The sequence below is a fragment of the Cervus canadensis genome, chromosome 26, assembly GCF_019320065.1.
Source record: "Cervus canadensis isolate Bull #8, Minnesota chromosome 26, ASM1932006v1, whole genome shotgun sequence".
Taxonomy (NCBI): Eukaryota; Metazoa; Chordata; class Mammalia; order Artiodactyla; family Cervidae; genus Cervus; species Cervus canadensis.
In genome coordinates this window covers 46,784,213-46,797,939 of record NC_057411.1, presented here as the reverse complement: position 1 = coordinate 46,797,939, position 13,727 = coordinate 46,784,213, and the positions used below count along the sequence as shown (strand labels likewise).

The 13,727-nt window shown below is 47.7% G+C and overlaps 1 protein-coding gene across 10 annotated transcripts in view; it reads left to right on the top strand.

Annotated features, from left to right (window-relative positions):
• PROM1 (prominin 1) overlaps window positions 1-4,772 on the top strand; it is a 113,579-nt gene extending 108,807 nt beyond the window's left edge. For 7 of the 10 annotated variants that reach the window (XM_043448273.1, XM_043448271.1, XM_043448275.1 and 4 more), the window contains 4 exons: window positions 528-620; window positions 2,015-2,145; window positions 2,611-2,688; window positions 3,109-3,529. In XM_043448273.1, the coding sequence (XP_043304208.1) occupies window positions 528-620; window positions 2,015-2,145; window positions 2,611-2,688; window positions 3,109-3,163 (357 nt within the window). In that variant the 3' untranslated portion in view covers window positions 3,164-3,529. Of the gene's footprint in view, window positions 1-527; window positions 621-2,014; window positions 2,146-2,610; window positions 2,689-3,108; window positions 3,530-3,600 lie in introns of those variants that run through there. The other 3 variants (XM_043448277.1, XM_043448279.1, XM_043448278.1) reach the window with 3 other exon arrangements.
• The last annotated feature ends 8,955 nt before the right edge of the window (window positions 4,773-13,727 follow it).

Below are 13,727 nucleotides of genomic sequence, written 5' to 3'. Positions count from 1 at the left end.
CAGACTCCTCTGTCCTTCACTGTCTCCTGGAGTTTGCTCAAATTCATTTTCCCTTGAGTTGGTGATGCTATTTAACCATCTCATCCTCTGCCGCCCCTTTCTCCTTTTTTCCTGGAGGATTCCTTGGTGGCTCAGTGGTAAAGAATCCACCTGCCAATGCAGGAGACACGGGTTCGATCCCTGGGTCAGAAACATCCCCTGGAGGAGGAAGTGGCAACCCACACCAGTATTCTTCCCTGGGAATTCTCATGGACAGAGGAGCCTGGTGGTCCATAGTCCACGGCGTCTCAAAGAGTCAGACACGACTTGGGGAATAAGCAAATAACAGATGAGGGAGCTGAAAACTGAGGCTCAGAGAGACTTGGGGTCTTGTTTTCGAGTACATGCTTTCATGTGTTGTAGAATTCATCCATAGAATCAGCTCTCAGTTCCTTATCCAGGGGGCCTGGAGACCCAGAGCTGAACGTTGTATGGGATTGTGTGGGTGTGGCCCCATCAAAGTTTGCCTGTGTCTCTCACGTCCATAGATCACCCAGCAAATTGCGGCCTGCAAACCGGCGGCCACTGCACTGGACTCGGCTGTTAACGTCTTTCTGTGCAGCTACATCGTCGACCCTCTGGTAAGAGTTTCATCTTTCGAAGGAAGACACAATGAACTCACCATCTTTTGCGTTCTCCAGATGATAGTTCATACTATAACAGAAAACAGGTTTCTGGATCTCCAGGAGGTCCAATAGAAAGAGACTCTGTTCCTGATGCAATGGCCACGGTTTCAATGCCTGGCCGTGGACCTAAGATCCTGCATGCTAGGCAGCCAAATAATGGTAATAGTAAAGAAAAATTAAAAAATAAAAATTTTTTAAAAGGAGAATAATAGGCTTCTGCTTGGGTCTGTTACAGTGGTAGAATTCAAGACCTAGGATCTATAAATTGAAGATGAATTTGTTGTGATACTAATAGGCTGGAAAATTCAACGTCCTCACTGCCTATCTTCATTCCTTGGTAGAACTTTATTTACAGAAGTCAGGCGACCCCCATGAAGAAAACGGTTTTTTTTTGGCCGCACCATGCATCATGTGGAATCTTGGTTCCCTGACCAGGGATGAAACCCAGGCCCCCTGCAGTGGAAGGCAGATTCTTAACTACTGGACATGTGACTTAGGAATATCAGCAGCTATCTTTTTTTTTTTGCAGAGCCATAAGTTGCTTTTTTTCTTTTTAAATATTTATTTCTTTAGCTGTGCTGGGTCTTCTTCACAGCATGCGAGATCTTTAGTTGCAGCTGTTAACTGAGGCATCTAGTGGGATCTAGGCCCCGGATCAGGCACCGAACCTGCGCCTCCTGCACTGGGAGCCCAGAGCCTGAGTCCCACCAGGGAAGTCTCAGCAGCTATCTTTTAAAAACTACTCTAATGTTGCTTCTTAGAACAGGATTGAATCCAGCCTGTGACCGTTGTTAAAGATCAGTTCAATTCATCACTGAACGTTTGTTGGGAGCCTCCTGTGCACAAAATCATCGTATCTGTTTTCCTCACACAATAATGTCTTGGGGGAGAGATGCTATCTATCATCGCACTGTTCAGATGCAAAGTCAGAAAGTTTCAGGAGCCACCATCGCATCAGAACAGCTCGGACCCGGACTGGGGCTCCGGTCTGCACACTGTCCGTGCCTCTGTGGCTGGCCGCAAGGGGGAGCCATCGAGGAGGGCCCTTCCCAGTTGTTTTGGGGCCCTAGGTGCTTAATCGCGCTTCACCACTTTCTGCCTCTGTGCCTCATTTGTAAAAATAAATAGAAGAGGATCAATTCCATGTTTTCAGAAAGACGGAATGAACTAGAATAACAGATTAGCCCTTCAGCCGGTAGTTGGCTTATCTGAAGTTCATGAAATTAGAATTCATTAAAAAAAATGCGAAATTAAATCCACCCCCCCTGCCCCAAATCAGTGTTGTTTTCCATTTCCCATCTTCAAGCATCTAATCCTCGTGATTTCCTTTTTCTCTCCCACCGCCCCAGAATCTGTTTTGGTTTGGCATAGGAAAAGCGACCGTGCTTTTACTTCCTGCTCTCATTTTTGCCGTGAAGCTGGCTAAGTACCTCCGTCGAATGTATTCTGAAGACGTGTATGAGGATGAGCCGGTGCGCAAGTAAGAGGCTGCGGCGCCACCCTCCAAGCACTTGTTAAAAAAGGGCTCTGATGAGGTTGAACTCGATTGCTTTTTAAAGTGGCGGGATCACCCCTAATCAGATGTTTCCTTTGTAAAGATTTTCTTACACTTATTTTCACTGTCTTTCCTCCTGCTTACTCGTCTCAGCTGTCTTAATCAGCCTTCTTATTTCTTCTTTGCAGTTCCTCTGTCTCGGGGACTTGGCACTTTACTTTGTAACTGTTGTCACTGCTTCTCATTCTGACCCGTGCTCCCCCTTCACTCTCCGCCTGGTGAACTTGTAGCAAACTGTGTTCCTTCTGACTCTGCTCGCCTCCTTCTCAACACCTGTTTCTCCTGAACTTGCTTGGCAGCATTTGTATTAAAGTAAAAACATGTGTGTGTCGGGGGGGTGCAACTGTCCAGCTGTAATTGTAATTGTCTCCCTTTTTTTGTATTTGATAGGGTTCAAAGTAAACCCAGGGTTCAAACTATACCCAGGGTTCAAACTGTACCCATGGTTCAAACTGTACCCATGAAAACGTAAGCCTTTTTTTTAAACCATATTTCCCAAGATGAGACTGGGAAGGGCTTTATTATTAGAGGATGAACTTTTAAAACTGAATTAATAATATTAAAATTACATAACTGCAACAGATATGCCCAAATAAATATAAAGGGTGTTGCCTCTTAAAATAGGAGCTGGCACAGGGTGAATACTGAAGAAATCCTTGTGGAATGAATGAAAATTGTCTATGTTAAATTTATTAATAGATAAAACTGGTTTATTTCTCTGGGTTTTTTTTAATGGGAAGGAAATGTAAATATACCTTTTAACTTTCTTTGTAGCTGTAACAAATTGTTCTATAACTTTTAGAACCAGTAAGTTGTCTTTGTAATCCATAATGTAAATTCCTCTTAATGATAACATGCTGTTTTTGGTGTATTTTTTTTTTGTTACAGTATGAGACATGCTAATACCCGTTCTCGTGTAGAACAAGGCACTCAGACAATTTGAGCAGAGTTTGTAAACAGATCCAACTTGACCAGTTCTTGACCTGCAGCGATTCCAAATGTTGGGAAAGTAACCTCCCTCCAGGCGTTCACAGAGTCCAGTGAGATCACAGGGAATGTGTGCCCAGTGGCCAAAGAGAGGAAAGAACGGGTGTCTTTTTTTTTTTTACAAATTGTGCTTTTATCATCTGAGCCTTCCATGAAAGTTTAAATATGCAGCACATTCATTAATTCCCACTAATCCTTTGGAACAATACAGGAATTTTGGTACATTTCATCGAATGGGAGCTTGGACCCCTTGTTAGAGAAAGTTCAATGAGTATCAATAGCAGATGTGTGTGTGAACAATAAAAGAATGATTTCACAATTATGACTCTAATCGTTTCATTGAAAAATAGACCCAAACAACAGATGTCAATGAAGTCTCTATTATTCTCTTAGGGCGCTGTAACACATCACACAAACCGGTTGACTTAGAGCAACGCGTTCTCCACTTTAGCGGAGGCCGGAAGTCTGAAACCCACACGTCAGCAGAGCTGGCTCCTCCCAGGAAGCCCGAGGAAGAGCTTGCCCCGGCCTCTGTCTTCTGCTGGAGCTTCCCTTGGTGTGTCTCACCTCCTAAGGACGTTGGTCGTCGGATCAGGGCCCTTCCTAGGCAAGAACAACTTCATCTTCGTTTGCCCACATCTGCAAACAGCCTATTTTCAAGCATTCGCTGAGACCAGTGGACATAAGTTGGGGGGTGGGGGGGGGGAGGGCGGGAGGGGCTGCCCAGTCGCTCGGTTGTGAGGGATCCATCCGCCAATGCTGGAGACCCGGGTGGGATCCGTGGTCTGGGTAGATTCCTCCCCATGCCATCGAGCAGCTAATCCCCTGAGTAAACTACTGCTGAGCCTGCGCTCTCGAGCCTGGGAGCTGCAACTGCTGAATGCGTGTGCTGAAACTACTGAAGATCGCTCGCCCTAGAGCCCATGCTCCGCAGCAAGAGAAGCCTCTGCAGTGAGAGACCTGGGCACCACACCTAGAGAGCAGCCCCCGCTCGCCCCAGCTAGAGAGAAGTCTAGGCAGCAGTGAAGACCCAGCACGGCCGAAAAAGTAAATCAACAAAAGTATTTTTAAAAGGTGGGGAGGAGAGGATATTATTCAACTTGCACGGTCACCCAACATCAGTAACAAATGGCCAAAGAGAGAGAGATGTGAACACAAAAGCCAGCTGTACCGGACACACACAAATTAAGGCGCATCACCAACATCGAGAATGGCAGGAAGTGAAAAATGTTAGTAAAGTCTGTACCTAAGAGCACGTGACTAACCCACTGCTTGTGTCAATCAATTGCCTCTGCGTCTGACCCAGTGACGCCTAGCCCCCCTCTGACTGACTGGGTTCCTCTGAGGAAAGAGCTTTTTAAAACTGCTGGTCCTTGGGTCCTCCCCCAAGAGATGCCGACAGGTGAGGCTTCAGCATGTGGGTTTAAAACTTTGGTGATTCTGGTGGAAGGCCAAGGTTGGGGTACACAGCCTCTGATTAACTGAATCGGAATTTCTGAGATGTATCCCAGGGAATTCTCAAGTGTAACCTGGGCTGAGAGTTATTAATACAGTTTCTACATGCATTCCATCTGATTTATATACGTGTGTGTGTGTGTGCGCGCGGGTGCGTGTGCTCAGTCATGTCTGACTGTGACCCCATGAACTGTTGCCCTGAAGGCTTCTCTGTCCATGAGATTTTCCAGGCAAGAATACTGGAGTGGGTTGCCATTTCCTTTTCCAGAGGATCTTCCCGACACAGGGGTGGAACATGCATCTCTTGCATCTGCTGCATTGGCAGGTGGATTCTTTAGCACCAGTGTTACCTGGGAAGCCCAATTTATACACACACATATATATATATACACACACTCATCAAATGGGTCGTCTTGGTTTCCACTTCTGACACTGAGCTTCTTGGAGGCTGGCGCTAGCAGACTATATATATGTGTTGACCATCTGCACGTCCCAAGCACTGTACAAGACCCTGGGTGGGGTAGGAGTGAACTGACAGACTAGGTCGAGCCTCCTAGGAGCTCCGTCTCAGCGGTGGAAACCAAGATGACCCACTTGATGAGTATATGAGACACAGAAGGCTGGGGTGGGAGTCAAGGGTATTGGGGGTCAGGAGAGGTTTCTTGCAGTTAAATTTCTAAAAAAATATATACATTAAAAATCTACCTCACACTTAACAAGTCCGTTTCCAATGAAGGCTCTGGACCCTTCACTTGTCCCTTCCATAATCCTCACTGCATCCCTGTGAGGTCAGCAGTTTTAGTTCTAATTATAAACTCAGTGGCCTGAAGCTTACAGAGCGATTGTCCAGTATGGCCCAGCCCATAGGACCCAGGTCTCCCGGATTCCGCAGCTCCTGGCTCTCAGCACAGGCACATTCTTACAAAGAACAAACCTGACTGCTCATGGAATCCTCCCTTCAGCTCTGATCTTCCTGCTCTGTTGCCTCCGCTTAGTCATGCTGACTCTGCTCATTTTGTAAAAGAATGTCGCCTATAGCCTGAAATACCCAAGACATCCCATTCTCAAGGCTCTGACCTTAAGAGGTGTACACTCTGCCATTCATATAGTGATAAACAGAGGATAACTTTTTCTTGCTGGGAGGGTTATAGGAACACCTATATGACCAGACCTACATGGACTGCTGCAAGAATAAGGGACCCCAGCATCTTTGGCAGAAACCAGCACAACATTGTAAAAAAAAAAATTTAATATTTAAATAAAAATAATGTTTTAAAGAAGTGGAAAAGCAAATGGCTGCAGAAACCAGCCACACCCACCCCCCTTTTAGTATAAAAGGAGTCTGAATTATAACTCAGTTAAAATGATTCTTTGGGACAGGAGTCCACCATCTTCTCTGTCTTAAGGGATTTCCAAATAAAGTTGTTTTTCCTTACCCCCACAACTCGTCTCTTGATTTATTTTTCTGTCCTACAGAGAGCAGTACAAATCGGACTCAGCAATAAAGTCTCAAGCTAGGCTGGGTTTTGGCACAGACCACATACTCGCAGCATTTTAAATGAAAGCCACCAGCTAGCTGTCCCGTGTTCTCTAGTGATGAAACACAGTATAAATCAGTCCTACCCAAAGTGTGGCCCAAGAAACAGAAGGATCACCCGCGGAGCTCACAAAAGGTTAGCTCTTTAATTTAATTTCGTTTTGGCCGCGCTGGGTCTTCACTGCTGCGTGGGCCTTCCTCTACTTGCAGAGAGGGAGGGCTACATGTTGCAGTCATGGCCTCTCACTGCCGTGTTTTTTCTTGTTGCAGAGCATGGGCTCTAGGCAATTGGGCTTCAGTAGTTGAAGCAGGTGGGCTCGGTGTTTCTGGCCCCCAGGCTCTCGAACGGGTTCAATGGTTGTCCAGGGGCTTAGTTGCTCCAAGGCATGTTTGATCTTCCTGGATTAGGGATGGAACCACTGTCTCCCGCATCAGCAGGTGAATTCTTTACTGCTGAGCTACATGGGAATCCCAAAGAGGCTCATTCTTCCCGCACTTCAGATACACTCAATCAGAGTCTCCAAGGATGAGGTCCAGGAATGTGTATTTTAACAGGCTTTCCAGATTAGTCCAAACTACATAAAGTTGGCCCAAACAGTGCTTCGAATCACCCTGATGAATATCCTGCTTCAGTTAGAACAGCGGTCCCCAAACTTTTGGGCGTCAGGGACCAGTTCTGTGGAAAACAATTTTTCCATGGACGGGGGTGGGGGATGGTTAGGGTTTCACCTGCCCCCTCACCTGCTGTGTGGCTTGGTGCCTAACAGGGCTTGGACTGGTGCCAGTCCCTGGCCCAGGGTTGGGAACCCAGATTTAAAAATAGTTTTTGGTCCAAGAAATGTGGTGAAGTCTCAGTGCAAACTGCAGACTGTTGGTGGGTGCCCAGGTAGTAGAATGAGATGGCTGGAAGGCATCACTAACTCAACAGACATGAATCTGAGCAAACTCCAGGAGATAGTGGAGGACAGAGGAGCCTGGCGTGCTGCAGTCGCTGGGGTCGCAAAGAGTGAACACGACTGAGCGACTGAACAACAAGGGTGGAAAGAGAACAGGGAGAAGGTGGAACCAGTCCCGAGAGAGTACTCAGAGCTGACCCATTGGGGCTTTCCTGTGGTATCCAATATTTTAGAACCCTGGAGCCTATTGAGGGCTTCCCAGGTGGCGTTAGTGGTAAAGAGCCTGCCTCCTGCTGCAAGAGATGTAAGAGCCGCTGGTTCGATCCCTGGGTCGGGAAGATCTCTGGAGGAGGAAATGGCATCCCACTCCAGTATTCTTGCCTGGAGAACCCCATGGACAGAGGAGCCTGGAAGTCTGCGGCCCACAGGGTCACAAAGAGCCGGACATGACTGAAGCGACTTAGCACACAGGCATGCATGGAGTCTACTGAAGGCTGGCAAATTCCAGGGGAAGTCTTGGTACATTGTGGTTAGTAGTAGAAGCAGTGTTAGTCACTCAGTCGTGTCAGACTCTTTGTGACCCCATGGACTGTAGCCCACCAGGCTGCTCTGTCCTTGGAATTCTCCAGGCAAGTATAGTGGAATGGGTTGTCATTCCCTTCTCCAGGGGATCTTCTCAACCCAGGGACTAAACCCAGGTCTCCCGCATTGCAGGCAGACTCTTTACCAGCTGAGCCTCCAGGGAAGGTTAATCTTGGTTAATTTCAGCTCTAAGCTCTGCACCACTGTCCTTTCCCCACCCCGGTCTGAAGGCAGCCAGTCAGCAGTGCGCATGCTCCCTGAGTAGCTTGCCCACGGACACTGGGTGCCAAGACGGGCACTAAGGCCCCCGTCCTGCAGATTTGGGAGGTCTGCCTTCTGACCCCTGCCCGCTGCTTCCAGTCCCAGAGGTGCGGGCGCTGGAGCGAGCGGCCCCGGATGCACTCGCTCTGAGGACCGCCTGCACTGATGCCCACCTGGTCCGGTTCCAAGGGAGGCCGCAGTGCTGACAGCACTGTCTCCAGCCGCCTTTTCCAGCCCCAGCGCTCAAAGTCCCTTCTGCCTCTGATGACACCAGCTGAGCAGGGGAAGGAACTGAAACCGCTGTAGGAGTGTCAGGGTCACCAACCCACCGTCAGGGCCCCCTGCTGAGAGGGCCGCGGCACCTATGGCCGTAAGTGATCCAGATGTGCAGAAAGGTGGCCCATCTCGGACTCGCGTGCTACTGTGTTTTGGCCCAAACCCACCGCTCTCACAGAAGGCATTTCCAGTTACGGGGTCAAGTATCAAAGGCCTTAGAGGCCACAAGCCACCACCAGATGGCAGCAGAGGGCAGAGGCCGTGTATCTGCCAGGATCTGGCAAGGCTCCCCTTTGAGCTGTAAGGGTCGTGGTTCACACTGAGAAAGACGGATGATCTCCAGGCAGGTCCCACATCCCGACGGCCGTTCCGTTCCCCTGGCACACAGACGCGGGCTTTCCAGGGCTGCCGTGGCACTTGGTGGCTGCTGTCATCCACAGGATGCCATCAGTTTTTAGTTGCCATGAGCCCGCCCTAAACCACACCCAGGTGCCGTCAGGGCTTCCAGGGAGCCGGGTCCAGGCAGTCAAAGGCTGGCCGTGGGCTAACCAAGGCAGACACAGTGGATCCCCAAGCATGGGACCTCAGCCTTCTTGTGTGAAGAGCACTCATCTGCGGGACCAGGCTTGATGCTCTGTAATATTCCATTTCCTCTTTTTTAAAGCTAGAAATCTATTTGTCTTTCCAACTCTCTGTCTTTTTTTGGCCATAGCGCCCGTCTTGCGGGGTCTTAGTTCCCCAACCAGGGATTGAACCCAGGCCCAACCAGTGAAAGGGCAGAGTCCTCCCCACTGAAAGCCAGGGAATTCTCCCAAGTCTACCTTTAACCTAGGATGGGACCGGGGCAGGGTGAGGACTCTTGGGTGCTATGATATCTGGCCATCCTCTCTAAGGCACTGGATCTCCACAAGAGCCCACAAGCAGGCCGGGAGCTGTGTTTCAAGCTGGGGTACCACCAGGAGCCGTGTCTTAAGCCAGAGCCCCCAGGGCAGACTGTGGGCAGAGCTGCCTCCCTCAGCACCGCCCTTAGCCTCAGAGAGCTGGAATCACCGCATCCTCCGGGTTTACGGACGGGCCCTGGCATAGTAGCCTGTGGGGACCCTGACACATCTGCTCCCCAGGCCCCTGGTGGGCTGCAGTCCCTGCGATTGCAAAGAGTCGGACGTGACTTAGCGACTGAACAACAACAAAAGCAAAGTTGGCTGAAGCTGGGGCGGTAGAGGCAGAGCCTTACTTTTCTTGGCTATGATTAGCTCTGTGCTGTGCTTAGGCGCTCAGTCCTGTCCGACTCTTTGTGACCCCGTGGACTGTAGCCCGCCAGGCTCCTCTGTCCACGGAGATTCTCCAGGCAAGAATACTGGAGCGGGTTGCCGAGCCCTTCTCCAGGGGATCTTCCCAATGCAGAGATCGAACCCAGGTCTCCGGCATTGCAGGTGGATTCTTTACTGTCTGAGCCATCAGGGAAACCCATCGTTAGCTATGGGAATGCTCATCAGACTTCATGTGAGGAAGCAATGACCTTCCAGTGTGTTAAGTCCCTGAGACTTGGGACTTATTTTATAATACAAATAGACTGCTGTTTGTAATAGCGGCTGTATTACTCACTTATACACTCTGCTACTTCACAGGCTCTAGGACTTTTAAGAGACTCGTGATCTGTTTGAGCTTTATTTAGGAACATCAGTAAATATTTGTCAAATTAATTGAATGAGTGGATTGAAGCTGATGGCGCTGAGCTCTCTCATCTCTCCCATAAACTCCCGGTGCAGTGGTCAAGAATCTGCCTGCAAATACAGGAGACACACGCGGGCTGGATCACTGGGTGGGGAAGATCCCCTGGGGTAGGAGATGGTAACCCACTCCGGTATTCTAACATGGAAAATCCCATGTTAGGGATTTTCAGACAGGAGTCTGGCGGGCTACAGTCCATGGGGTCGCAGAGTTGGACACGACTGAGCACGCACACAGATATATATTACTCCTCTTACATTCAGAGTTTCAAAGTTTACTTGAACTTTGGGCCAGTTTGGACACTGAGCCAATTATAGACCCTTTCAACAGCCATCCCACCATCTACAGGAAGGATTTATTTAAGAAGTGCCTGAGAAACGCTTTGGGGTAAGGGGTCTAACTGCTTTGAGCTTACTGGCTAAGAAATACGTGAGCACAAAAAATCCCTTGTGTATGTCATGTTGCCGTTCAGTCGCTCAGCCGTGTCTGACGCTTTGCGACCCCATGGACTGCAGCACGCCAGGCTTCCCCGTCCTTTACAATCTCCCGAGTTTGCTCAATATATGGAAGTCTTTGAACTCCACAATGACAGCAATTTATAATCAGCATGAAGAAACCCTTTGAAGGGCTTTCTTTTGTGCCTAAAGAGCTCAAGTCTGAGACCATCCTGGAGGCAATGGGTGGTCTTGTGACTGTTCTTTAACAACATATTTTTTTATTTATTTCTTTTGTCAGGTAGGTGTACTTCCCTTCCTTGGTTCTTGTCTCATTGCAACAAAGATTTGGAAGAAAGGACTCAAGGGTTTAAAACAACAGACAAATTTCAGTTCAGCTCAAGTGGACAGATCTTTTATTAGAAAGACACTCCCCAGACATGAGTGCCGGCCAACCCTGAAGGAGTCAGTCTCCCCATGTCTCTTGGCTCCCCTCTTTTTACACTTCCTGTATCCTTCTTTTTGTTGTGCCTTGCGTGAAATAAGGTTTGTACCCACCACCAGTCAATAGAAGGAAATGGGCCAAAGATCTAAACAGACATTTCTCCAAAGAAGACATACAGATGGCTGACAAACACATGAAAAGATGCTCAACATCACTCATTATCAGAGAAATGCAAATCAAATCCTCAATGAGGTACCATTACATGCCAGTCAGGATGGCTGCTATCAAAAGTCTGCAAGCAATAAATGCTGGAGAGGGTGTGGAGAAAAGGGAACCCTCTTACACTGTTGGTGGGAATGCAAACTAGTACAGCCACTATGGAAAACAGTGTGGAGATTTCTTAAAAAACTGGAACTAGAACTGCCATATGACCCAGCAATCCCACTCCTGGGCATACACACCGGAGGAAACCAGATCTGAACAGAGGACACGTGCACCCCAATGTTCATCGCAGCCACTGTTTTATAATAGCCAGGCATCGGAAGCAACTCTAGATGATCAGCAGACGAGATGGATAAGAAAAGCTTGTGGTGACATATACACCATGGAATATTACTCAGCAATTAAAAAAATTCATTTGACCCATTTCTAATTGAGGATAGATGAACGGGAGTCCCATATACAGAGGTGAAGTAACCAGAAGATTAAACACCAATACATATACTAACGCATTATATATGGAAATTTAGGAAAGATTGCGTAACAATACGATAACCCTTATATGCAAGACAGAAGAGAGACACAATGTAAGAACAGACTTGGACTCGGTGAGGGAGAAGGCGAGGGTTTGGGATGATCTGAGAGAACAGCTTCGAAACATGTATATTATCAAGTGTGAAACAGATCGCCAGTCCAGGTTGGATGCGTGAAACAAGTGCTGAGGCCTGGTGCACGGGGATGACCCAGAGGGATGGGATGGGGAGGGAGGTGGGAGGGGGGTTCAGGATGGGAACACATGTAAATCCATGGCTGATTCATGTCAATGTATGGCAAAAACCACTACAATATTGTAAAGTAATTAGCCTCCAACTAATAAAAATAAATGAAAAAAAAAATAGAAGGAAATGGAAATGGGCATATGCTCAAGACCAGCTGACAATTGCAAGTTATGTAACAGCAGGCTCTGTTGTGTATGTCTTCCCATAATTGGGTCTGTAATAATCAGATCTATTTATGTGTAGAATATTTATGAACCCTTAATGGGCTCCTAGCTCCCCAGGGTTACTTGAGGAAGCCCTTGTGGTTAGTTTTTGTATCCACTGTATGCCTAGGGTGCAGGTGCTGGAGGTGGAAAAGTCTCTGGGGTTACTTTTGTAACATATCCGTGAGATCTCCTGGATGTGTCTGGGATGGCGTTTCGAGACCATCCTTTTTGGCTAGGTCACCACTCGCTGCTCATGCCTAACTTCTAGCCAACACCCCAAAGTCACATATCCATCAATACTTTAGAAATCAGGGTTGGGAAAGACTTCAGACGTGCTGAAGACAGCGACCGTTTTATGCAAAGGCATGCGTCCCCATCCCTCTGGATGGACCCTGTGAGTCACTCACCTTGCACCCAGGAAGCATCTGTCCTCTTTCTGCTTCTCCCTCCTTTCTCAGCCCCCAGGCTGCCAGCTGAAGTCTTATCAGGATTTTCCATGTGAAATTTTATCTCCTGATCTCCCCCTACCCCCGGCATCCTGCCCTCATTTGCTGTCAGGCTTGATTTGGGGTTGTGGTGTCACAAAAAGATGAAAAAAAAAATCTTGAGAATTTCCCTGGTGGTCCAGTGATTAAGACTCTGCACTTCTACCACAGGGGGACATGTGTTCGATCCCTGGATGGGAAACTAAAATTCTGCATACCACTCGGCCAAAAAAAAAATAAACCAGCCAGGGCCGTTTCTTTAAAAAAACAAACCAAAAAGATGAAAAACTTTTTTTTTTCTATCAGAGGACAAAGAGTGCATACCTGAAGAAGGCAATCTGGGTGCAGCTAAAAGGATGGTGTTCTGACACTATAGGGAAGTCACTTAAGTCATTTTCCTCATCTTTATTTTAAGCATAAATAACAGCCACACATTACGGCTTTGTTATAAAAATCTAATGTGAAAATATACAGTGAAGGCATAGCAAGGCTTGGGTGGTATGTGGATGTGTAGTCTGATTATCACTCAAGTAGAAAAGAGATGGAAATGCTCATAAGGAAGAAAAAAGAAAAAATCCTCCTATCCCCGTCTAGTCTTCAGGATAAGATCACCACAGGGTGGCGATGTGGAGTCACTGATGCTTCTGAAAGCTGGTACCAGGAGGCTCTTTATCAACCAAGGACAAAGGAAATTCTACTCCTAGGTAGTGATATAATCCAGAAGAAATAAAGCATATGTCAAAACAAACCAAAAAAAAAAAAAAGAAGGACAAAGGAATAAACTAGCCTGCACCAACTCACAGACGTCAAGAATGAGCTTGTGATTGCCGCGGCCGAGGAGAGGGGCTCGGAGTGAGGTGGAGGGGCCGGGGGGTAAGAATGGAGAGAACAGAGAGTTAGGAAGTGTGGGGGAGACACGCAAACTCTGCTCTATTTAAAGTGGGCAACCAACAGGGTCCTACAGTCCAGCACAGGGAACTCTGCCTGCTGCTAGTGGCAGCCTGGCTGGGAGGGGAGTCTGGGGAGAATGGATACAGGTGTGTGTGCGGCTTGAGTTCCTTTGCTGTCCACCTAAAACTATCACAACATTTCTAATCGACCATACCCCAAGATAAAACAAAAAGTTTTAAAAAAATATACTAGCCTGAACAGAACCCAAACCGTGAACATCTGTTGTAAAAGTTGGTTGTGATCAGTTGAAGTCTAAGATGAAT